Source organism: Zalophus californianus, chromosome 9 (genome assembly GCF_009762305.2).
Source record: "Zalophus californianus isolate mZalCal1 chromosome 9, mZalCal1.pri.v2, whole genome shotgun sequence".
NCBI lineage: Eukaryota > Metazoa > Chordata > Mammalia > Carnivora > Otariidae > Zalophus > Zalophus californianus.
In genome coordinates, this window is record NC_045603.1 from 73,207,946 (window position 1) to 73,232,541 (window position 24,596).

Sequence of the window (24,596 nt, forward strand, 5' to 3'; positions counted from 1 at the left end):
TAATGTTTTCATTTCCACTGATAAGTAGACTCTACAAATGACCATTTCCTGGAATCGAAGGGAGAGGGTAGTGCTGCCCACCCACAATATATGGTTAAATGTTATGACATTGAGGGTGCTTTTTAGAAAAAGATATATTGATTTATAATTTTAAATTTTCAGCTATATCTACAACAAGATATAACGTATTAGGATAATACAGATATTTGTTCAGCACATTGGTCTAAGCCACTGATGGTTAACCAAACACAGGTCCATAACCATTCCATGTTCCTTGAAAATTAGTGCATTTCTAAAGTGCTTAAGTTGCTTTTGTTCACCTCAGTTCAACACAAAACACTTGTTTGAGCAGCCTGTTGGCCAACTAGTCTGCATCTGTCCTGCCTTAAAATGGAAGTTGTCAACTGCTGATTAAACATGAGATTACAGATTTCATTCCTGGTTATTTGGCCTGCCATTTAAGGTTCCTTAATCCAAATGTGACATCTGTGATATTGCCAAGTCTCCATTTAGGCAATACAGTATTATAGTTTTGAATTTTAGCTTGCCAACTTGGCCTTAGATTGGCAACAAATTCCATCTGTTCTTGATTATATTCTTATCTATTTTGTTACATAAGTGTAATTGGACCTTCTGTTACCTTTGTAGCAGATGCAATTCTTGCCTCTGAGTATAGGGTTTCTTTAGTTATCTTTGGTTCTTAATTTTGTATTAACTTGGTGTATAGCCAGTGATAATTTTATTTATCTTGTGTACATGTTCTATGACTGCAGCTTTCAACATAGAGTAACTCAGACTTCTGATGATTTCACACTTTAAAATTTGCACGTTTTGACATCAATTTTGTTGCCTTGTTTTATATGTTTCAATAGTAGGATTCTACCTCATTCTATTTAAAAATAGGAATAAAGAAATCCTGTGTTACTGAGTGCTGTGGGTATTGGTAGTCTGTAAATTCAGTTGATTTCAGTGTGATGCTTATAAGGCCAAGATTATGAGTTTTTTGTTTTGTTTTGTTTTTAAGATTATGAGTTTTATCTCTGGCTGGGCGTATTAGCTTTGCTGCTTTTTTAAAATTTTACAATTACGGGGCACCTGGGTAGCTCAGTCGGTTAAGCATCTGCCTTTGGCTCAGGTCATGATCCCAGGGTGCTGGGATCGAGTCCTGCATTGGGCTCCCTGCTCAGCAGGAAGCCTGCTTCTCTCTCTGCCTGCCACTCTCTCTCTCTCTCTGACAAATAAATAAGTAAAATCTTTAAAATAAATAAATAAATAAATTTTACAATTACAACAAATACAGAAGCAACAAGTAGATATTAGTGAGGATGAGTCAGTACATACCAGTTAACACTGATGAAAATGATTTCTAACCATGTTCCAGAATTTTCTTTCTTTCTTTTTAAAGACTTTATTTATTTATTTGACACAGAGAAAGAGAGAGAGAGAGAGAGCACAAGCAGGGGGAGCGACAGGCAGAGGGAGAAGCAGGCTTCCCGCTGAGCAAGGAGCCTGATGCAGGGCCGATGCAGGGCTTGATCCCAGGACTCTGGGATCATGACCTGAGTTTAAGGCAGACGCTTAACCCACTGAGCCACCCAGGCACCCCAGTTCCAGAATTTTCATCCCCTTTTTTAGACCATTATGAATGAAAATATTTTTACATTCGGTATCTATAAGAGCTCGATAAATATTGTTATATTCAAAGTCTACAGGGGCTCAATAAGAGAAAATAACACCTCGCTTATATGTTTGCTATCAAAATTAAATAAGAAAATGTATATAAAGCCCTTATACTATTGGCACTTAGTAAATATTTTGTGAAGAGTAGACACTACTGTCATTTTTATTATCATTATTTTCTCTGCTTTGTACCTCTGAGTTTCTGGGTCAGTCCTAAATAAAGCCACAAGTAAATCAAAACCATGTTCTTTGCCCCACCACCTGATTAGTCTGAACCTTGTTTTACTGCTCCAATCTTATGTGCCTGTGCTTTTGGGGTCATAGCTTTCCCTGTAATCTCCTATTTTATTTGTCCAGACCTGACTTAAGTTCAGTTTTCTGATTTGTATCCCTTTCCCCATATCTTGAGTCCAAATTTACTTAAGTGAAATTATTGAAAGCTTTCTGTAGAGGAGGAGACTCGTTCCCTTTTTTATTCAAGTGAGTTTTCCTTCAGCTCATGTGGCCCACTTGAATCCACTTCTGTACACATGCTGGCACTGATCAAGCCTGTGTTACTTCTGGACCTCACTTCATTTTCATGTCATCTAGGCCTTTGGCCAGGCTAGTTGTCCAATTTCCCCTCCTACCCCATGCCAGCCTGGTGACCCCAGTGTATTTTAAGACAGATTTCACTGATCAAGAAGTTGCGATTTTATTATGGAATTGACATGAAACATACACACACACTCATTAAAACATAAAATCCGCTAAGGAGTTCATGAATCTGGCTAATATAGTATAAAATACATTAATGTTAATAGACAAATTGATACTTGTTTTTTAATATCAGTTGATGAAAAGATTGTCAACTTGTCTGTATGACATTTTGGTTAAAAAGGGTATATGAGGGTGCCTGGGTGGCTCAGTTGGTTAAGCAACTGCCTTAGGCTCAGGTCATGATCCTCGAGTCCCGGGATCAAGTCCCGCATTGGGCTGCCTGCTCGGCGAGGAGCCTGCTTCTCCCTCTAACCCTCTCCCCTCTCATGTACTCTCTCTCTCTTTCATTCTCACTCTCAAAATAAATAAAAAAATCTTAAAAAAAAAAAGGGGTATATGAGTTTGTCAAGAAACTTTGAAGTTTTGAGTCCTCATCTGTGGCTCTCTTGATTGTCATTTTGAAATGGAAAATTTGGTCATTCCTGAACTATGTCTACCTATGCATTAATATGAAAATGGTTTTCGGGGCACTTGGGTGGCTCAGTTGGTTAAGCGTCTGCCTTCGGCTCGGGTCATGGTCCCAGGGTCCTGGGATTGAGCCCTGCATCAGGCTCCCTGCTCAGTGGGAAGCCTGCTTCTCCCTCTCCCTGCTACTCCCCCTGCTTGGCTCTCTCTCTCTCTCTCTCTGTCAAATAAAAAAAAATCTTTAAAAAAATATGAAAATGGTTCTCTTCTGTTGGCTTCTGCTGTGGTCTTATAATGTATGCACAATGATAGCTTAGCATCTCAGTTTTGATGAAGCAGCCCATAGACTGTGTGTTGGGCTAGGCCAAATCATTGGTGTACACTGTAATCACTCAGTATGGGACTGGCATGTCTAGGTGAATTGGCAAGTGCTATTTCTCACAGCAGCTTCACTGACAATGAGATGGGATGGGAAGAAGAAGAATGTGAGAGGGGATCAATGTAAATCAAGTAGCCATTGTGGTTCCTAGCAGCCCTGCGCTCTCAGTTAAAAACATCATGGTTCTATGGCAATAGTGCCCCATCTTATCCCAGTATCCGCCCAGGAACTTCTAAACACTAGTTGATCTCTCTTTTTCTGGCTTCACATTCCTTATTAATTTTGTCTTTTCCCTTCCCCCCAAACCTGCCATAATTTTATTTTTCTTTGCAGCATGGCTTGTTGAAAAGAGCATGGACTTGATTGTCACAAAGTTTTGAGTTCAGAATTTTGGGACAGCCACTTAAACTTTATGAACCTTGGTTTTGTCATCTGTAAAATGGAGTTAATACCCATCTTATAGGGTTGTTAAGATTATATGAATGTCGTAAATGCTTTACCTTTAGAATTGCCTTTCGATTCTTTTTTCTTTTTTAGTTTTCCCTTTCTCCTTCCTCTTCCTCTTTCTACCACCTATTTTTTTCTCTCTCTTCATCTATATCTATAAATTTCTGTTTTTCCTCTTCTAGGTAAAACTTACAGTGACCACAATTTCTTGTCTTTTTTTTAAAGGTTTTATTTATTTATTTTACAAAGACAGTGAGAGAGCACAAACAGGGTTAGTGGCAGAGGGAGAGGGAGAAGCAGGCTCCCTGTTGAGGGATCATGACCTGAGCCATTAACTGACTAAGTCACTCAGGTGCCCCCACAATTTCTTTTCAAGACAGGAATACTTTCCTTGGTGAGCTCTTGTTTATAAAACTCTACCTTTGGGGCACCTGGGTGGCCCAGTGGGTTAAACATGTGACTCTTGGTTTTGGCTCAGGTCATGATCTCAGGGTTGTGGGATTGAGCCCTGCATCAAGCTGTGCACCAGGCTCTGTGTTCAGTGGGGAGTCTGCTTGAGATTCTCTCTCTCCCTCTGCCCCATCCCCACCCCCCACTCTTCTTGAGTGCGTGCACTCTCTCATAAATAATTAAATAAATCTTTAAAAAACAAAAGCCAAAAAACCCCTCCACCATCATCTTGGTTTCTCTATGATATAGAGATAATAAGAGTACTAATCTCATAGGATTGTTATGGGATTTAATTGGCATATTTTAAAGTACTCAGAGTAATGCTTGGCATATAGCAGGCCTTAAGAAATGTTAGTTGTATTCATTAACTTGCAAAAATTTATTTCTTGAACAGAGATATAGGAAGAGGTTGGTAACTTTCAGTTATAAGATGAATAAAGTTCGGGGATCTAATGTATTACATAGTGACTATAGTTGATAACACTATATTGTGTAATTGAAATTTGCGAAGAGAGTAGAACTTGAAAGTTCTTATCAGGGGAAAAGAAAGGCAAACGTGTGGTGATGAATGTCTCAATTAACTTGTTGGGGGAATCCTTTGAAAGTGTGCACATAGTGGGTACTTGGGTGGCTCAGTCAGTTAAACATCTGCTTTCGGCTTCGGTCCTGATCTCAGGGTCCTGAGATTGAGCCCCACATCAGGCTCCCTTGCTCAGCAAGCAGGGAGTCTGCTTCTCCCTCTCCCTCTGCCTGTCTCCCCAGCTTGTGCTCTCTCTTTCTGAAATAAATAAATAAAAATCTGAAAAAAAAGTGTGCACATATATCAGATCATCACAATGTACACTTTACATATCTTACGATTTTGTCAATTGTATCTCAGTAAAGATGAATAAAAAAGAATAATAGCGCATTTATTTATTTATTTTAAAAAATTTTATTCATTTGACAGAGAGAGACAGAGAGGGAACACAAGCAGGGGGAGCTGGAGAGGGAGAAGCAGGCTCCCCACTGAGCAGGGAGCCTGATGTGGGGCTCAATCCCAGGACCCCGGGATCATGACCTGAGCCGAAGGCAGATGCTTAACAACTGAGCCACCCAGGCGCCCCTAGTAGTGCATTTATATTAGATGATATTGACCTAGATATTACCAGTTGAAGTTATCAGCATTGTATTTATGATAGAATGGATGTCTTAGTTTGTCTTTATGAATATAATGAGTTATGAAAGTCAAGGTTGAGATAATTATGCTTTCTTGACTAGGTGGAATAAAATTTTTTTTAAAATCTTTGTCCTCTCTTGGTATGTATACTAATGGAATGACATTCCTTTCCTGTTTATCTTTAAGGACATGGGAATACTTATTGATTTCCAACTGCTTACCTAGCAAGGTGAGCTGGCTGACTTGTTAATCCTTAAACCTCTTAAATATATTTCTTGGTATATCATTAACCCAAGCACAATTCTACTAGTACTAACAGAGTATTTACTAAGACCACAAAAGTGATTGAACACACACACACATACACACACACACTTATATATATGAGCTCTAAGAAAACATCTCACTATTTCCATATCTAACATGAAAGAATTAATAGATTTGATTGAGGTGACAGAGTTCTTTTGCTAACTTAAAATTTTTTTTATTAATTTGTCCTTCCTTCTTAGAGTTTATATTATGAGACAAGTCATTTGGCATATTTTTTAGTTTAATTACCATAATTAAATAAAAAAATTAATTTTGACTCCTTTTTAAGACCTTAATAATTAGGTTTTTCTTGTTTATACAATATTTGCTGCTGGAAACTTTGTAGTTTTGTTAGCATTGTAAAACCAGTTTCTGAGTGATAATGGTATCAACAGAGTCTGAAACTTAAACAATCCTGAAAACAAGCTTCACTTTTTAAAAAATCCTGTTTAGAAAACAAACTTGATTTGAACTGGTAAAATAAACACCTTTTTGTGTTTTTCACAAGTTGGTTTACTGTGAAATGGAGCAGTGTGATGACAGATGAACTTAGAAAATATGTGGTAGAAAGTTAAATGGGGTATTGAAGATGACTAAGACAGCCCTAGTTACTGTCTTTGACAAACAGAATCCTCCAAATGTTAACTATTAAAATAACAATCACAGAGGTAGAAATAGAGTAATATAACAGGATAAATACCCTTCAAAATCATCAGATTCCCTCATATTGCAAAAACAGATGCTTATATATTTGAGTTAATTTCTGTACATTCTGATGAGAACCATGCTATTTACCTGAAAAAAGAATGCAGTAAAAGGATTTGTTTCCAAAAGCAGTCATCTTTGTCGTTTTTTTTTTTTTGTACTACCAAGTAGGTTTATTTGCACATTACATAATTTCCCTTTTATAATTGAATCTTTTAAAATGAACTTTGGTGATGAAAGTAATACTTTTGGACTTTGAGTTCAGCTCTTTTCTATTCCATTGACTCACTGTGAGGTGGCAGTGGTGTTAAAGTAACCCTGTGGAAAACTAACGTGGCACCTCTCCATGACTCAGTCCCTTTACGTGTAAAGTGAATCATACTTCTGCTGAGTACATTACATCTTCTTTGTAAAGAGCCACTAAAAGTGTAAAATGAAAGCTATTACTCCAAGCTTGTTGTAAATATAGCAGAAGTTACTTAAGTATCTTTTGATATCTAAAATGGAGGAATGAAAATGAATTTGTGAAGACAGTAAGTAGCTGCCATCACTGATCATTCCGATTCAGTTTGGCTCAGATCAGTTCAATATATTCAATTCAGTTCGGTCCCAATTATTAATTATTGAATTCCACCAAAATCAAGTGCAATGCAAACACTTTGTTAGGCACTGGGAAATCCAAAATGAATCAGATATGGGTTTTGCCCTTGAGAAATTCAGTCCAGTTGAGAGTCTTGCAGGTCTGATGGCTCTCTGAAACATGCCAAAAATGAAGGATGAACACATTTTGTGCAAGTTATTGGAGTGGTCTATCTCTATAGCCATTGTAATCACAATAGCTCACTTTCTAAGACAGAAAACTGACTCCTTATTTTCCAAAATAGTAATGTAAGCTCTTCCTAATAATTTAAGTCCCATGACATCTGATGTTTCCCATTTCCTGATCTTTAACATAGTCCTATTGGTTTATTTGCTTTTTTTTCTTATCCTCTGTACTTATTCTCTCTAATCTTTTCTAATTTTCATACTCATTCCACTAAAAAAAGCCCTCCCAGAGATTTCATCTAATTTTCATCAGATATTAATTGCAAAGATTTATTGACATCTGCTCCACACAACTAAGGACTTGAGTATGCACACATGCCTGCATGTTCACACATATACACATATCTTTTCCCACACAGTTAGTTAATAACTTAAGACATTCAGAGAGGCCAACCTGCATCTAAGTGAGGCAGGAGGCTTCTATGGAGAGTGCCCTAGAATATTCCATTTCTGAGAATATAGTTTGGATACAATTTTAAATCCCTTAGTTAACTGTCTGTCTTTTCCTTGTTATCCACTGCATTGATCCTGATGTTCTGTGGGTAATAGGCTGTGTTTTTTCTTAGGAGACTGATGATCTGTTTTATCTTTCTAGATCAAAAACCCAAGGCACTTTGAGCATTCAATATTAGTGTAAGTATAGACTTCTTTGAGTCCTTGACTTCTCCATTTGTTATTATCCAATCATATTTCTGTTAGATGTACCTTTCATAGTAGGTAGCTCTTTTTATAAGGAAGTGGCAGACACGATCTCCTCAGAGAATGGGCTGTGATATTAAGAGACTTGATTGAACCTGATTCCTTTCCTAGTTTTTAACCTTGAGTGAATTGTTGAAGCTGGCTATGCCTCAATTTCCTCATCTGTAAAAGGTATTGATAATATGTACCTCATAGAATTCTTCTCTCCTAAGGGTGCCTTTACTGACTAATGCTACCATATACGTGTATGTAAGTATAATTTGTAGTGTATGATAGATTGCTTTGTAAATAGTGGTCTTTAGTGTCTTGGGTTTATGTTGGTTTTTCCTCCCTTCTCAAATGGGTTTTGAATTATTTAAGAGCACAGATAGACTTTGTCTCTTTTTTGTGCTCTGTAAAGTGCTTACTATATCAGTAGGCATGGCAAATGTGGTTTTTTTTTTTTTACTAAAGATTTTATTTATTTGAGAGAGAGAATGAGAGAGAGAGAGAGAGCACATGAAAGGGGTAGGGTCAGAGGGAGAAGCAGACTCCCTGCTGAGCAGGGAGCCCGATGCAGGACTCTATCCCGGGACTCCAGGATCATGACCTGAGCTGAAGGCAGTCGCTTAACCAACTGAGCCACCCAGGCGCCCTCAAATGTGGTTCTTAACACCAGAGGAGCAAACATAGTATACTCTTGATTATTGTTATAAAAACTTTAGTCAGTCTGTCAAAAAATATTTGATTGCCATTGATGTTGCTGGAAGGGTGTTCTGGGTGTGGAGGATAGATATAGATCTTCCTTGAGTTACGATGGGGTTACCTCCTGATAAACCCATTATAAGTTGAAAATATCATTAAGTTGAAAATGCATTTAATATACCTAAATTACTGAACATCATGGCTTAGCCTAGACTGCCTTAGACATGAGAAGACTTATATTAGCCTATAGTTTGGCAAAATCATCTAACACAAAGCCTATTTTGTAATAAAGTGTTGAATGTCTCCTATTGAAAGTGAAAAACAGAACGGTTTTAAGTGTATCGGTTATTTACCTTTATTGTGGTCACGTGGCTGACTGGGAATTGCAGGTTTCTACAGCTGCCCAGCATCATAAGAGAGTATCATGCTGCATAATACTAACCCGGGAAAAGATCAAAATTCAAAGTACAGTTTCTACTGAATGTGTATGGCTTTTGAAGCATCGAAAGTTTGAAAAATTGTGTCAAACCATGGTAAGTTGGGTACCCTTCGTAGATGTAAGCAAGATAAGGGTGTCCACTTTGAAGGAGCTAACATTGGGTGAGGATAGAGACAATAAACATAAAAAAAGTAATTTCAGATATTGATTAGTACTATGCAGAATATGCAACGATATGCTTGATAATAATTGGCCTTGGCTGGGAGGAGACATTTGAGTTGAGACCTGAATACTGAGAAGTGAGCTATGAGAAGATCTGAGAGAAGAGAATTCTAAGCAAAACAAGTGCAAAACCCTTGAAAAATAAGCTGGCGTGTTAGTGGAATTGTAGGAAGAGCAGTATAGCCAGATACAGCAAATAAAAAAGAGGATGGAGATAATGCCTGGAGATAGGCAGGAGCCAGATCATTTAGGGCCTTGTAATCTGGAATGGAAATTTTGAACTTTCATTTTAGTGGGAAGGCTTTAGAGAACTTTAAGTGGAGATATGACGTGATCTGATTTACATTGTAGAAAGATAAGTGGTTGCTATGTAGAGGGTGAACTGTGTTACAAGACTTAATAGAACGGGGAGACCAATGAGAAAGCTGTTAACGTGTTCCAGAAAAGAGATGGAGGTGGCTTGGACTAAACAGTAGCAGGACAGATGGTGAACAGTAGATTTGGAGTATATTTTGGAGATAAATCTGTTAGGATTTGCGGATAAAGGGTGTGATAAAAGAGAATTAAGTAGATTCTCAGGTTTGAAAGTTTGAGGAAAAATGGATTTTTTGGGATGGCAGGTCAGTAGTTCTACTTTGGCTCTGTTGCAATAGCTATACATTGGATATCCTAATAAAGATGTCAAGTTGGTTGTTAAATATATGAGTTTGGATCACAGGCTAGATGTCTGTGTTGAAGATAAACTTTTGAGAGGCAACAGCATTTAGATGGTTGAAGCATGGACTGGATGAGGTCATCGGTGAAGAGAAAAAAATTAGAGAAGACTTGTGGGGAAAAAGTTCTGGGACACTCTACAATTTAGAGGTCAGTAAAAGAAAAAGATCTAGCCAAGGAGATTGGAGAAGAGTAGTCAGTGAGATTAGAAAAAGCAGGGAGAGTACGTTGTCCTAGAAGTTGGTCAGCTGTTTCAAATGTTGCTTGCCAGGAAGTCAAGTAAGAGGTGAGCAAAAATTGACTATTGGATTTGGTAAGAGATAAGTTATTGGTAACTCATAGGACGTGTTTCAGGAGTGCTTGGTTGGAGTGGATTAAGAAAAGAATGCAAGATGAGCAAACAGACACAGTGAAATCAGTAATGCTTTTGGAGGATGTTGCTGTGAAGGGGAGCAGAGAAATGAGGTGGAGAAAGACAAGGTTAAGGGAGGATTGTTTTAAAGGGGGATAATGAGCAATGTTTATGCCTAATGGGAATCATCCAGGAGAGGAAACACAGTTGAGGTGTTTAGGAAGGAAGTGAGAGACACGGTGGGGCCAAATTAGAGGCCCTACAGAGTATTGAATTAAAATTTTTAATTTTAATGGTAAAAGAAAGAGAGGAGATATTTGTAGGAGTGAAGCCCTTGAGAAGGAGACTAGGGATGAGATTGGAAAGAGTAAGTGGAAAGAGTGGCTTTAGATAGAAGCAGAGACACTTTTACCTTTGTCCTTTAGCAAGAGAAAAAAACAGAATTTGTGGGTATAGATACATGTAGTTTGGATCTGGGAATATGAAGATGCTTTTTTTTTTTTTTTCTTTTCACAAAAATGAGCATGGTTTTAAGGAGGTCAAAGAACTGTGAAATAATGGTGTTAGGTGTATCACATAAGGGATTTGAAGTTGCCAAGAATGCTGGTAGAAGTAGTGGTAAAGGGGATCCTGTAGACTGTAGGTGAGATCAATGGATGGGACAGTGTGACAAGGACAGCAATAAAGGATGTTGAGGGGTGGTAGGGTCTGATGACATCTGCTTCAAAGAAGATGGGATCTTTGGAAGAGGAATGAGGAGAGACAGGTTGGAAACTGCACTAGGGAGCAAGAAGAAAACTCACCTGCAGGCAATGACTTATTTGTGTGGATGGAAAAAATCGCCTTACTTGAGGGCGTTTCAGTAAAAGCCATGTCCTCAGGGGATGGGCAGGTGAGGTTTTAGGTCTAGGGTGTAGGTGAGTTTTCAAGTCAAAATAAATGAACTAATAAGCACTCACTATGTGGCAGAAGCAAATGTTCTGACTTCAGAACACATACTAACTCACATGATACAATAATCCTATAGTTTAGGCACTATTATTTGTTCTTTATGAATAAGGGAACTGAAAAGTTAAGCAATTTGCTTAGGGCCACACAGCTGTAAGTGACAGGGCTGGATTTGAATTCCAGCACATTTGGTTCTAGATGGTGTTCCAGGTATAAACACTTGCCTGTACTGCTGCTGCTGGACCATGATTTCCAACACACAGTTGAGGTGTTTAGGAAGGAAGTGAGAGACACGGTGGGGCCAAATTAGAGGCTCTACAGAGTATTGAATTAAAATTTTTATATTAAAGGATAATCTGGGAAATTTGGACTTCTGATGCTGACTTTAGAGTTTGATGAGCTTTTTCTGTATTTTAGAGCAAAGAGCAACTTGAAGATTTTAGATGGCTGATTTTGCTGTGGTTTGATGTTTTGCTGAAAGACAGTGGGTAAGGAAAATTTTGTATCTGGTAACCCCACTGAGAGGAGATGTTGAGCTATATTCTGGTAGCGTTGGCCTGCCATGTTAATGTCTTGTGGAGAGCTTGTTTGAGGTTCTTGAGTGAACATAGTATCGACCAGTTTGTTTCCGGCCCTGAGATTCAAGCATTTTTGTAGTTCTCATCATTTGATATTGTTAAGGCAACTGCTTTTGGCTACAAAATTTGGAATAATACTAATGACACTAAAGAAATGATAGAAGTTGATTTTGATTGTAATAGTAAAAATGTCATATTTTTTTCACAAGGGTACTTGCAAAATTTTGAGCAGTATATTTTTTCTGATGATAGAAGTATTCCTTATTTATTTTTGAAAATTTATAAGAATTTCACCACCCTGAGAAATAAAAACATTTTATATCTATTTCTTATTTCTATTATATTTTAATATAATCTCATTTTTTATGTGATATAACAAAAATTGAATCCTATTGCATGTACAGTTTTCCATCATGTTTTTTTTTCACTTCACATTTTCCATTTCATAAATGTTTTCCTAGGTCATTAAGTCTTCCTCTTAAAGCTGATGCCTAAAGACTGTGTATAACTGGTTTGTTTAAGTGGACTGAATTTGGTAGCACCCAGCAAGGAAACTTTTGCTTTATGCTTCAATCAAAATTTGTTAAATTTTTCTTTCCAACCTCTTGAGTAGGTCCTGTTACTTTCAGGTTATTTTCATCTGTAGGAATGGTCTCATTTTCAGAAATTAAAGTACTGCCCAGTCTAAACCGAAAACATCCAATTCTCTGTTCTCTTTCCATCTAGCTCAGTCCTGACCACAGACTTAATAACCTACAGCGGGAAAGGGGAACTCCCCTTTGCTCACCTTATTCTGCCTCAATTTGCTCTTCCATTTCTCCTTTCATGCTCACTCTGCCTCTTCTGGGTCTTCCAAAGAGGGAGTGGGAGACATTTAAAAGAAGAAAAGCAAAATTTCTTTTTACTTAGTGTTCTGTGTACTTCCTTGCCTGATGCTTTTGTTGTGCTCTCTTGGCTAGCTGGCTATTATGTCCTCAAGTTCATTGTAGAGCCTCCTGAGGGCAGTCTTCTTGCCACATCTGTAATAGGAGCTGTATTCTATGCATAACCGTTTGGGAATGCTCTCTTTTCCCTCCTTACTCTCATATCTCGTATCTATAGCCTGTGACAGTGAATGTCCATTTACCCTGGTGGTAGTCAACATTCCCTGGCACAATTCCTATGAAATGGCTGATAGTCTGGCCACTCTCTTTTTTGTCTACTTGGTCAATGAGAAATATCACGTATCTGTGACTTGTCAATAACAAAAGTGCCACTTGCTCCGTAACTGTCCTCTTTTTTTTTTTTTTTTTTTACTTCCTCTCTTCAGACTTTATATATTTACACCTGGAATCCAGAGGACATGCATCAGATCTTCCCAGAGACGCTCATTTCTCCTCTCTGGGTAGACGCTCTGAATGTCTGAATGGGACTGTCCTCTATAACATAGACATTTTCAGATGGGACAGTCTGCATTCTGCAGAAATGTAATGCCACAGTCCCCTTCTTATAACTCTTCAGTCTCTATAAGTAAAGAAAACCCTGGGCCGCCCCCTCACTTGACTTGATAGAGGAGAGGCATTTTACTTCCCTATACTTTGGAGATGAAATGAGAAAACAGTGTTCTCTATACTTATGAATTCTTTTAAAAGTATTTTGACCATGAATCTCTAGCCTTATCGTATACAGCCTAAAGATGAGTGGTAAGGATTGCTAGTTGAAGGACCAGTTTGGCCACCTCTTGGTAAATGCTGTGGGATGTGTCTAGAAACTTTTTTGAGGTTTTATAGCTGAAATTATGAGATAACAAGAAAAGTAACCTTCCTTATCTTGTTATAATGGCTAGTATTTTATTATATCAATTAATAGTTTGAGCAACTTCATAGTAAATATTGCTGGAGCTCCAATCAATCTCCAAGGGAGTGGCAAAAAGGAGGAACTGTTTATCCTATAGGAATGGAATTTGAAGACCTGGGGCTCAGCCCTGCTTCCATTAGTAACTAGATGAGTTATGTCAGGCAAATCACATATTTTCTCATGGCCTTATCTTTAAAATGAGAGAGTTAGACCAAAGGATCTCCAAGATTCCTTCTCGCTCTAAAATTGATGAATCAGTTTTCAAGGCGTTCTTTCTTTCTAACGATTTTTATTTATTTGAGAGAGACAGAGTGAGTGAGAGAGAGCACAAGCCGGGGGAGGGGCAGAGGAAGAGGGAGAAGTAGACTCCTTGCTGAGCAGGGAGCCTGATGTGGGGCCCCATCCCAGGACCCTGGGATCATGACCTGAGCCGAAGGCAGATGCTTAACTGACTGAGCCACCCAGGCGCCCCTAAGGTGTTCCTTCTGTTAGAACTACACCACTCTAGGACTTGTTAACAGGTTACCCATGGAAGTGGAACTTTTGAATAGAGCCAGTACCATATCATCCCATCCCATCCCATCCCATCCCATCCATTTGTTTTTTCATCAGCTCATTCATTTAACAAATACTACTCTATATACATAAATCCAGTCATTGTACCAATTTCACATACAAGGTAGATAATGTACCTTTTTCATTAAAGAGGGGAAAACAATCACAGTTTGAGAAACTAGTTAGCAAATAGCAAATAAAATTATAGATGTAGATTCTAAATATAGTTCCTGGTACATAGTAGTTGCTTAACAAATATTAAAGGCAATTAAACCAGTTGAACATGTCCTGGGGGCTCCACTAATTGTGTCATATTATTGCTAAATTCCTGGTGATTTGTGGGTACTCTTAGTGCTTTATTAATATAACTTAATTATGTAATATCATCATCATCATCATCCATTTAGCTACTTGCTCTTGTTGCAAAACTAGATCTTTTACTTATTAATGGATAATTCTCACTGATTCTGCTATAGATTCACTTACTGAAGAACATTCTGAATTAAATGGCTTTTGTTCATAATTTCTGTTGCTTTTGTAGTTTTCTAGTATATCCCAAACACCCAATGTTTATATGTTCAGGTGAAGAATCATAGGAAAATATTAGGATCGATAGACAATGAATTCATAGAAAACTCCAGGAAACTCTGTATTGTTTTCATATATCGAATATCCAGCTTAAAAGAAGAAGCATTTGCATTATTGGAGGAAACTGATCAACAATGTTTTTCATCACTCAACATGTCACTTCATGTATGTGGGTCATTCCTACTGAATTACTAACTAGGCAGGCCTCAAAAGTTATGAATCCTCTTTGTCCAGATACAGATTAGATAGACCTTACCAAATTAATGTTTTATGGTTGCTCTTCTGTCTACAGCTAATCCTTTGTTCGTTTAAATGATAGAGTTAGATGTTGCTCAGAAGAGGGGTCCAATTGGATTCCCTCTGGGAAGTGGGAGAGCCCTTGCCATTTCATATTTATGTATAGATGTGTTGTTGTTACTGTCTTTTATATCTACCCAATCTTTTCCCATTTCCTTTGCCACCACCTTGGTTCAGGTTTTAAGTTATTCAATGCCAGAATTATTGTAATTGTTTTTTAATTAATGATCTAGACCAGTATCACCATTCCAGAGAAAAAACCTTTCTTCCAAGATGTTCTGACCATCAAATCTATAGTGATTAAAGATTGTTTTGTTGGCTGTGGCCTTTATGGAACTCAACAGGTGACAAGATGAAGGAAGCAATATCTTTTACTTGTCTACTACATTTGCAAGGTAATACAAAGGAGCTTCACAGCTTTTTCTCCCTTACAAGTTAAAGAAATAGCTGTTACATTTTTCATTCTTTGTTTCAAAATATAAATAGAGAAAATTTAGTAAAATCTGTAAAGCTGTGGTTGCTGATATTAAGAAGTATAATCATGACTGAACAAAATTGTATCCACTTGAGAATTTTATGCCATCTTTTCGTGGTTTTGGTATTTTTTTGAATTGCTTTTTTATTAGTTTCAGAGGTAGAATTCAGTAATTCATTAGTTGCATATAACAGCCAGTGCTCATTACATCAGTGCCCTTCTTAAAGCTCATCACCCAATTATCCCTTTCCCTCACCCACCTCCCCTCCAGCAATCCTCAGTTTTCTAGAGTTTAGCATCTCTTATGGTTTGTCTCCCTCTCAGTTTTCTTATTTTTCCTTCCCTTCTCCTATGTTCATCTGTTTTGTTTCTTAAATTCCACATGAGTGGAGTCATATAGTATTTGTCTTTCTCCGACTGACTTATTTTGCTTAGCATAATACCCTCTAGTTCCATCTTTTTTTTTTTTTTTTTAAGTAGGCAGTGTGGAGCTTGAACTCACAACCCTGAGATCAAGACCTGAGGTCAGGGGCGCCTGGGTGGCTCGGTCAGTTAAGTGGCTGCCTTTGGCTCGGGTCATGATCCCAGGACATAAAGCTCCACGTTGGGCTCCCTGCTGCCGCTCCCCCTGTTTGTGCTCTCTCACGCTCTCTCGTGCTCTCTCTCTCTGTCAAATACATAAATAAAATCTTAAAAAAGAAAAGTTAAAAAAAAAAGACTTGAGCTGAGATCAAGAATTGGATGATTAACCTACAGAGCCATCCCAGGTGTCCCTATATGGTTTTAGTATTATTAAATATTCGTGCTTAATTTTATTTTCACAGTTTAATTCTTTAATAATTTTTCATCACTCTCCCTCTTAACAGTGTATCTTCTGGTACTTAGGTTTTTAAAATTCTCTCCTTTTCATTTATCCTTACTTGTTGCCAAATCCTACTGTATCTTTCTCATTAATGCCTCATATTGCACTTTTCTCCTCACCCTGCCCGTAGCAATTCACATTGCCTTCACTCTAGTTTTGGTCTTTACTACTTAATTTACTTTGCTGAAGTCTCTTCACTAATGATGGTAATAAGTAACATTTGTATGGTTCCTTTCAGATTAGGGAGTGAGTGAATCCTCATGTTTTCTTACTTGAGCCTTCTAATCAGTTTGTTGTTATTGCTGTTTTAAAGATGACAAGACACACACTCTGAAAGTATCAGAGAATAATAAGTAAAAGAGCAGAGACTGGAACCAGGTCTTCTGGTTTCCAATACATGCTCTTTTTATTATGCTCTCTGCCTTATCTTATATCCCTCTCCAACCTGTTTCATTGCTATTAGATCGTTCTTTCCTAAACCATTGCTTTGAACACATCTGTACAGGTCTCTTTGTCTTCTTGCCCTTATGTATCTTTATCTTATTTTTTTTTAAAGATTTTATTTATTTGACAGAGAGACAGCGAGAGAGGGAACACAAGCAGGGGGAAGTGGGAGAGGGAGAAGCAGGCTTCCCACCGAGCAGGAAACCCGATGCAGGGCTCGATCCCAGGGCCCCTGGAACATGACCTAAGCCTAAGGCAGATGCTTAACGCCTGAGCCACCCAGGTGCCCTGTATCTTTATCTTAATCGTCTTCTTGCCCCTATGTATCTTTATCGTTAAGTTTGGCTACTTAACACTTGCAGATTTATCATTTTCCCAGATGCTAGGACAGATCCTATTCTTAAATTTTGGGTCATTCTGAAGCTCCAGAGGCTTAGAAGTTCAGTTTGGCTTGTTTTTCTTTTTTTATGTTTTCATTTCTCATACGCAGTCCAGGCATAAACTTTTTTTTTTTTTTACTGAATGAATTAAACCTTTTATTACTAGAACTTCCATTGCTTGATTCCAGGAATTAAACTTTTGGCCATGCCTTGTATCACTATTCCAATAATTTGTACTCTGTCTTATTACTCCATGTGTCTTGGTTACCGCCTTTGTTTACTGCTGAGTTCATCATTGAACTTTCCCTTGAACTAACATCAACAACAGAAACAACACTTGTATTCACAGATGTTCAGCACAGACCCTTGTATATAGTAAGTAGTCTTTTTTATTTTATTCATAACTGGATCACCAGTGTCTGAAACAGTGATTAATTCAGAAGAGACCTTCAACAAGTATTTGTTGAATGACTTTATTTTGTGTATAAAATAAATCTTTGTCATTGAGTCTCTGATACCTGCCAACATATTTTCCCTGATGCGGAGTGTATCTGTTTAGATTTGTTTGTGCTTGACCTCATACTCCTGATGTTGTTTTCTGCCTACTGAGAGGCCTACGTAAGCTCACCTGCCTTTTTCATGGATTTCTTCCTGTTTCATGGTGCTGCTGACACTCCCTGATTGTCAAGACCCTGTGAATCTATTTGGTCCTTAGGTCCTATGTTGAACTGGATCAGATGTTTATCAAGCCTGTGTAAAATTCTTTAATAGACATTTAAAATTGATTTTTTAAAAAATAATTTTCTGTTTGTAGTACCTAGTTGTCAACCAAATATCCAGCTAGATCTTTTAACAATAAAGTACTAGAGATAGTGATGTAATAGCAGTTAATAGTCTCATAGTGATCATTTTCTGTCTGCTTTTTGCACAACTGTACTTTTGTAATCGAATAAACTGTGGGGGAAGAGAGAATAGGAGGACAGTTTGGTGAAGCATAATTTTTATATTACTGTCCCTAGCAACCGGAAGAATAATTATGTTTATATCTTCAAAGTGAAACGTTTTATGTGTATAGAATGATTTAGAATGTTTCTGTTAAGATGTAAAGAAAAAGAAAATGTCAAGTCAGATAGCCATGCTTTTTTTAAAGGAGGTTGAGCTACCCAAACCAGGCCCCAAAAGCAATGCCAAGTTTTTATTTAAGATGGTACAAAATGATAATCTTATACATTTCTGTCAATTTGTTATGTATGTTCGTTTTCTTTTAAGGCTCTTATGGAGTAGAGGTTTAATTAAACCCTTTGTGAAATCAAAACATATAGTATGTTTATGCCCATTTTGTGGGTGTTGGTGTAACACCTTTATTAGCTTCAACAAATAGGTTTATTATGTTTGTTTTATGACATTTTGTTAATCTTATTCACCAGGACTGTCAGATATTACATTTTCCTATGGGAAAATACCTTTATGAGACATTTACATTTTAATATAGCTTTAATTGCATATATCACATTTAGTGGTCTTATTTATCGTTATGGTAAAAAAGAGACATGTCTTAGATATATTTTTTATTTTTATTTTATTTATTTAAAGGTTTTATTTATTTATTTATTTGACAGAGAGAGAGAGAGAGACAGCTAGAAAGGGAACACAGCAGGGGAAGTGGGAGAGGAAGAGAGAAGCAGGCTCCCCGCTGAGCAGGGAGCCCGATGTGGGGCTCGGACCCCGGGATCATGACCTGAGCTGAAGGCAGATGCTAAGTGATTGAGCCACCCAGGCACCCTGGCTTGGATATATTTTTATATCATATGTTGTGTATGTGATTTTGTTAGTTTTTATTTCACGATTAGTTCTGAAGTAATTTGAATTAGTGATTCTTTTTTGTAGGACTTCAAAATTATTATTTGTCAGAACTGATATTATTCTCATAGAACAAGAAGTGAGGTTGATAGTAGGCATCTGTCTGGACTGCACTTTCTTCTTGTCCCTGAGGAACCTCTTTTAGCATTCTGTGTGGTCAAAAGGACCCAAGGATTAGATGTTGATGTTTTGTTTATATGAAAATATTGAGTAGGTGGGAGTAGGAGGGAAGAATTGACTAATTATTTCCAAAATGGGACTAAGAAACTGGGCTTGCAGTTTATCTGTTTAAACTAGAAATAAAAATTTTTAGATATTATGTGGTCAAGATAATAAAATTTTGCTTATTCTTTTTGGCACCTTCCCAGATGCCATATTAATTTTTTAAAAGAAGTTTAGATAGGTCAAGATTGATGTTTGGCCTGAAAAATTGGAGAGGCATTCTTAAAAGATTTGCCATGTTAATGGTCTCAAAAGAAACAAAGAAATACATTTTGTAAATACTTTCAAGTTCAAATTTCAAAACCATTATATAGGTCTTTCAAAATGATGGAAGGATGAATTCATGTTTATTTTAAATGTATTATTTTCCTCATTTTGTAAATTTATGGGCATTTTTCAGCACTCTGGTAAACTATGTAACACTTATTAAAATCCACAAGTAGTTTTAAGGTAGCATTTTATTTTATTTTATTTTTTTAAAGATTTTAGTTTTAAGTAATCTCTATGCCCAATGTGGGGCTTGAATCTACAACCCCATGAGCAAGAGTTGCATGCTCCAGCAACTGATCCAGTCAGGTGCCCCAAAGTAGCATTTTATCTTTGAAGATTTATTTATTTATTACCTGAGAGAGAGAGAGAACAGGAACACGGAGTGGAAGGAGGGGCAGAGGAAGAGGGAGAATCCCAAGTAGACTCCCTGATGAGCCCAGAGCCTAATGTGTGGCTCAGTCTCACGAGACTGAGATCATGACCTGAGCCAAAATCAAGAATTGGATGCTTAACTGACTGAGCCACCCAGCAGCCCCCTAAGATAGCATTTATAACAAAATTAAAATTAAACCTCATGTCCTTGAGGGCTTTAAGTGGGACTGAGGCAGTTTAGAAGTATTTGTAAAGTGGTATCTGGGTTATTGCTCTAATTATGGCAGATGCAGTAGTTATAACAGATATATCTTCAACTAATTTTCAACAAAATTTTTTCATCCAATTGATGGTTGAATAAGTTTTCTCTTTTCATCAGGGTTTTTTTTTTTTTAAGATTTTATTTATTTATTTGAGAGAGAGAGTGGGAGACAGAGCATGAGCGGGGAGGAGGGGCAGAGGGAGAGGGAGAAGCAGGCTCCCTGCTAAACAAGGAGTCCGATGTGGGACTTGATCCCAGGACCCTGGGAACATAACCTGAGCTGAAGGCAGACGCTTAACTGACCGAGCCACCCAGGCATCCCATGGGTTATTATTCTTAGTGACTAGTCAGATATTTAAATATCTTCTGCAGAATGTCTAGGAAATAGGCAGGGGAAACATTAACCTTGATTTTTATGGGCATTTTATGTTGCAGTATGCCTAGATTTTATATGTATCTGCCAACATACCATTAATCATTTTTCTCCTTGAAATATTTTTCCCCCTATCCTTAAATTTATTGTGTACTTTTTGGATATTAAAAACATAACAGCATGCATATATTTTTAGATCAGTTTGAATGGTATTTGTTGAATTGCTTTTATGTACAACTATTGTGGTTCATTAAAAAGAATCACTGTAAGTTAGAGCATTTCAAACTTCAGTATGCATTCCAGTCATTTGAAGATCATGTTAAAATATAGATTTTAATTTAATGGGTTTGAGGTGAGGCCTGAAACTCTGCATTTCTATGAGCTCCCCAGTTGATGGTCATGTTGCTGGTCTGTGAGCAGCAAGTCATAGGGTATAGATGAAATAGTTGACATTCTTATTGAAGAATTAGTATTTATACACTTAAAATATTTAAACAATACTTCAAGATAAGATGTGATTGAGAGCTAAAATAGACATGGAAAATATATGGTCTAAAAGTGGAGGGGAAGTTGAGATCATTAGGGATTCCTTCATGGCAAAGGCAAGGTTTAAGCTGCACCTTGAAAGGAGGCAGGAATTGGTGGAAAGGTAAAAGGAAAGGCTTTACAGAGAAGGGGAGCAATGTCAAAAACAAAGATGAGTATGAATGAGGGCAGTAGCATTTCAAAGCAAGGAGAAGCATTCTCTTTTTCACCCTCCCCCACCAAATGTCTAAGGTATGAGAAATTTGTGGGGAGAGCAGAGAGGGAGCTCTGTAATTTGCTTAATTTTACAATGTTTAGGAGTTTTAAGTTATTTGTGTTATTTCTAGTTTATTTCCACTGTGGTCAGATAATATACTTAGTATGACTTCAGTTTTCTGAAATTTGTGGAGAGTTGCTTTATGGACCAGCATATGGTCTGTTTCAGTAAATGTTCATGTGCATGTAAAGAAAATGTATTCTGCAATGGTTTCATTTAGTGTTTTATAAATATCAACTAGGTCCAGATAGCTAGTAGTAGTGCATAAATCTTCCATATCTCTAATGATTTTTTAAAAAATCTGGTAGTTACTAAGAGATACGAGTTCACATTCTCTAACTCTGATAATTAATTTCTTGATTTTCCTTTTGTTGTATCAATTTTTGCTTTTTATAGGCATTAGAATTGTTGTATTTTCTTGTTTTATTGATCCTTGTGTTAGTTTTCCAATACAAGGTATTAGAAACAATACTGTACGAAATATTGCAGTTGCCATGAACTTAGTAGCTTAAAACAACACAAATTTATCAACTTACTCTTCTGGAGGCCAGAGGTCCAAAATGGGTTTCACTGGGCCCAAAACAAGGTGCTCTGGAGATTCTAGAGGAGAATCCCTTTTCTTGCCTTTTCTAGTTTCTACTGCTGTGGTCCTTGTATTCCTGGGTTCATGACCCTTCCTTCATCTTCAAAGCCAGCAGAGTAGCATCTTCAATCTCTGTTTTCATCTTCACATTGTCTTTTCTCTTATAAGGATTCTTGTGATTAGATCATAATGCAGGATACCTGATACCAAGATTTGTAATTTAGTCACATCTGCAAAGTCCCTTTTGCCTATAAGGTCACATTTTCACAGGTTCCAAGGATTCCAGGGATTGGGACATGGACATTTTGGGGTTGGCATTATTCTGTCTATCACAATCCTGTAATCATTATTAAATATTCCTCTCTATCTTTAGTAATATTTCTTGCCATAAACTCTACTCTGTTTGCTTAGGATTCATTGAGTTTCTTAAATCTCTGAGCTTATGTCTTCCAAAACTTTTGGAAATTTCTTGGCCATTATGTTTTCCAGTATTAACTTTTGTCTCATTTTCTTGCCCTGCTCCTTCTGGGACTCCAATTACATGTCTGTTATATGTTGAGAATGTCCCACATGTCCCTCATGTTCTGTTCGCTTTACATTCTTTTTTCTTTCTGTGCTGCAGATGGATATTTTCAAATGCCAAACATGTCTTCTTTGTACAAGCTGTTATGAATCCCATTAAGTTAGTTCTTGATTTCAGATACTATATTTTTCAGTGCCAGAATATCCATCCATTTTTCTTTTTTTTTAAGATTTTATTTATTCATTTGAGACACAGAGATACAGAGAGGGAAAGCATGAGCAGGGAGAGAGGCAGAGGGAGAAGCAGGCCCCTCGCTGAGCCAGGAGCCCGATGTGGGGCTCGATCCCATGACCCTGGGATCATGACCTGAGCCGAAGGCAGACACCCAACCGTCTGAGCCACCCAGGCGCCCCGTCCATTTTTCTTTTTTAAAAAAATTTTTAAAGATTTTATGTACTTATTTGAGAGAGAGAGAGAGAACGATCAGAGGGGAGAGGCAGAGGGAGAGGGAGAAGCAGGCTCCTCACTAAGCGGGGAGCCTCATGTGGGGCTCAATCCCAGGGTCCCTGGGATCATGACCTGCACCAAAGGGCAGATGCTTAACTGACTGAGCCACTCAGGCGTCCCCATCCATTTTTGTAGATTCAGATTCTCTCTTGAAATTCTTTCTTTTCATCCATTTTGCTCATCTTTTCTTTAATATAGTTGCAATAGTTATTTTAAAGTAATTATTAGCTAACTATAATCTCTTGATCATCTGTGGATTTGTCTCCATTATCTGTTTTATTCTCTTGATTATTGGTCACATTCATATGTTTTGACATTATTGATTTTATGCCATATGTAATACGTAAAAGACCAGTAAAAGAAGATGTTTGTTTTTTGGACTGGAACATGGCTTAGGAAAGATTGAGAATCATGGTGAAAAGTATAGTAGGCACCTGAGGACACCACTTTATTGCTTGTAAAGGAATTGGATGGGAAATGTTTGTTGAAGTAATTGGTAGAATAGAGCTAAATTGTGTAGTTTTCTCTAGAACTTGCTGAGAGACTGAATAAGTTGTGTGACCTAGAGTAAGTTACTCAACTACTTGGTGTCTCAGTTTTCTCTTTAAAATGAGATGATTACAGTATCTATCCCACAGAGTTATTGTGAGGATTAAATGAGTATGTCTGACAGCATAGTAAGTGTTCAATATGTGTTGACCATTATTTGAGGACTGAGAATAGACTATTGGATCTGGTTACATGGTAGTCATTAGTGCATTTGTCAAGTGGGTTTTTAGGCATTGGTGATGACAAACCCACCCGAGTGGAGGAGGTTCAGGAGAGAATAAGGAATTAGAGACAGCAAGAATGGCCACTGTTTTGAGATTGCTGTTAAGGGGATTTAAAAAATGTGATAGCCAGAGGGGGACATGAGCTTAAGTGATAGATTTAAGACATGATAATAATAATAATTATAATTAGGGCACCTGGGTGGCTCACTTGGTTAAGCGACTGCCTTCAGCTCAGGTCACGATCCTGGAGTTCCGGGATCGAGTCCCACATTGGGCTCCCTGCTCAGCAGGGAGTCTGCTTCTCCCCCTGACCCTCTTCCCTCTCATGCTATCTCTCATTCTCTCTCTCTCAAATAAATAAATAAGATCTTTAAAAAAACAATAATAATTATAATTATAGTAATCTTCACAGCAAGCCTATAAAGTAGGTACTATTTTTACCCCCATTATAAAAATGAGGAATCTGAGGCATAAAGAAAGGAATGCAATTATAAAATGTTTGTGCACTGAGAATAATCTAGGAGGGAGAGAAGAATTCAGGAGCTGAAGGGATAATTCCAGGAATAAAGTTATTAAGTACAGTAGTCCCTCCTTATCCATGGTTTTACTTTCTACAGTTTCAGTTACCTGTGGTCAGCTGCCATCCAGAAGCAGAGATGATCCTTCTGTTGTGTTGTCAGAAGGTCAGTAGTAGCCTAACACTATGTCACAATGTCTACACCATTCACCGCACTTCATCTTATCACGTTGGCATTTTATCATCTCACAACACAAGAAAGGTGAGACAATAAGGTATTTTGAGAGAGACACTACATTCACATATCTTTTATTTAAAGTATATTGTTTTTGTTTTAAGAT

At 37.5% G+C, this 24,596-nt stretch overlaps 1 protein-coding gene across 14 annotated transcripts in view; it reads left to right on the forward strand.

Moving 5' to 3' along the window:
• The window catches only part of KIF21A (kinesin family member 21A), a 145,146-nt gene that overhangs the window by 11,919 nt on the left and 108,631 nt on the right, over nt 1–24,596 (forward strand). For 13 of the 14 annotated variants that reach the window (XM_027593156.2, XM_027593157.2, XM_027593161.2 and 10 more), the window contains exons 2-3: nt 5,466–5,508; nt 7,714–7,751. The exons of the other annotated variant lie outside the window; for it this stretch is intronic. In XM_027593156.2, coding sequence (XP_027448957.1) covers nt 5,466–5,508; nt 7,714–7,751 — 81 coding nt within the window. The remainder of the gene's footprint in view (nt 1–5,465; nt 5,509–7,713; nt 7,752–24,596) is intronic. 14 annotated transcript variants of the gene reach the window in all.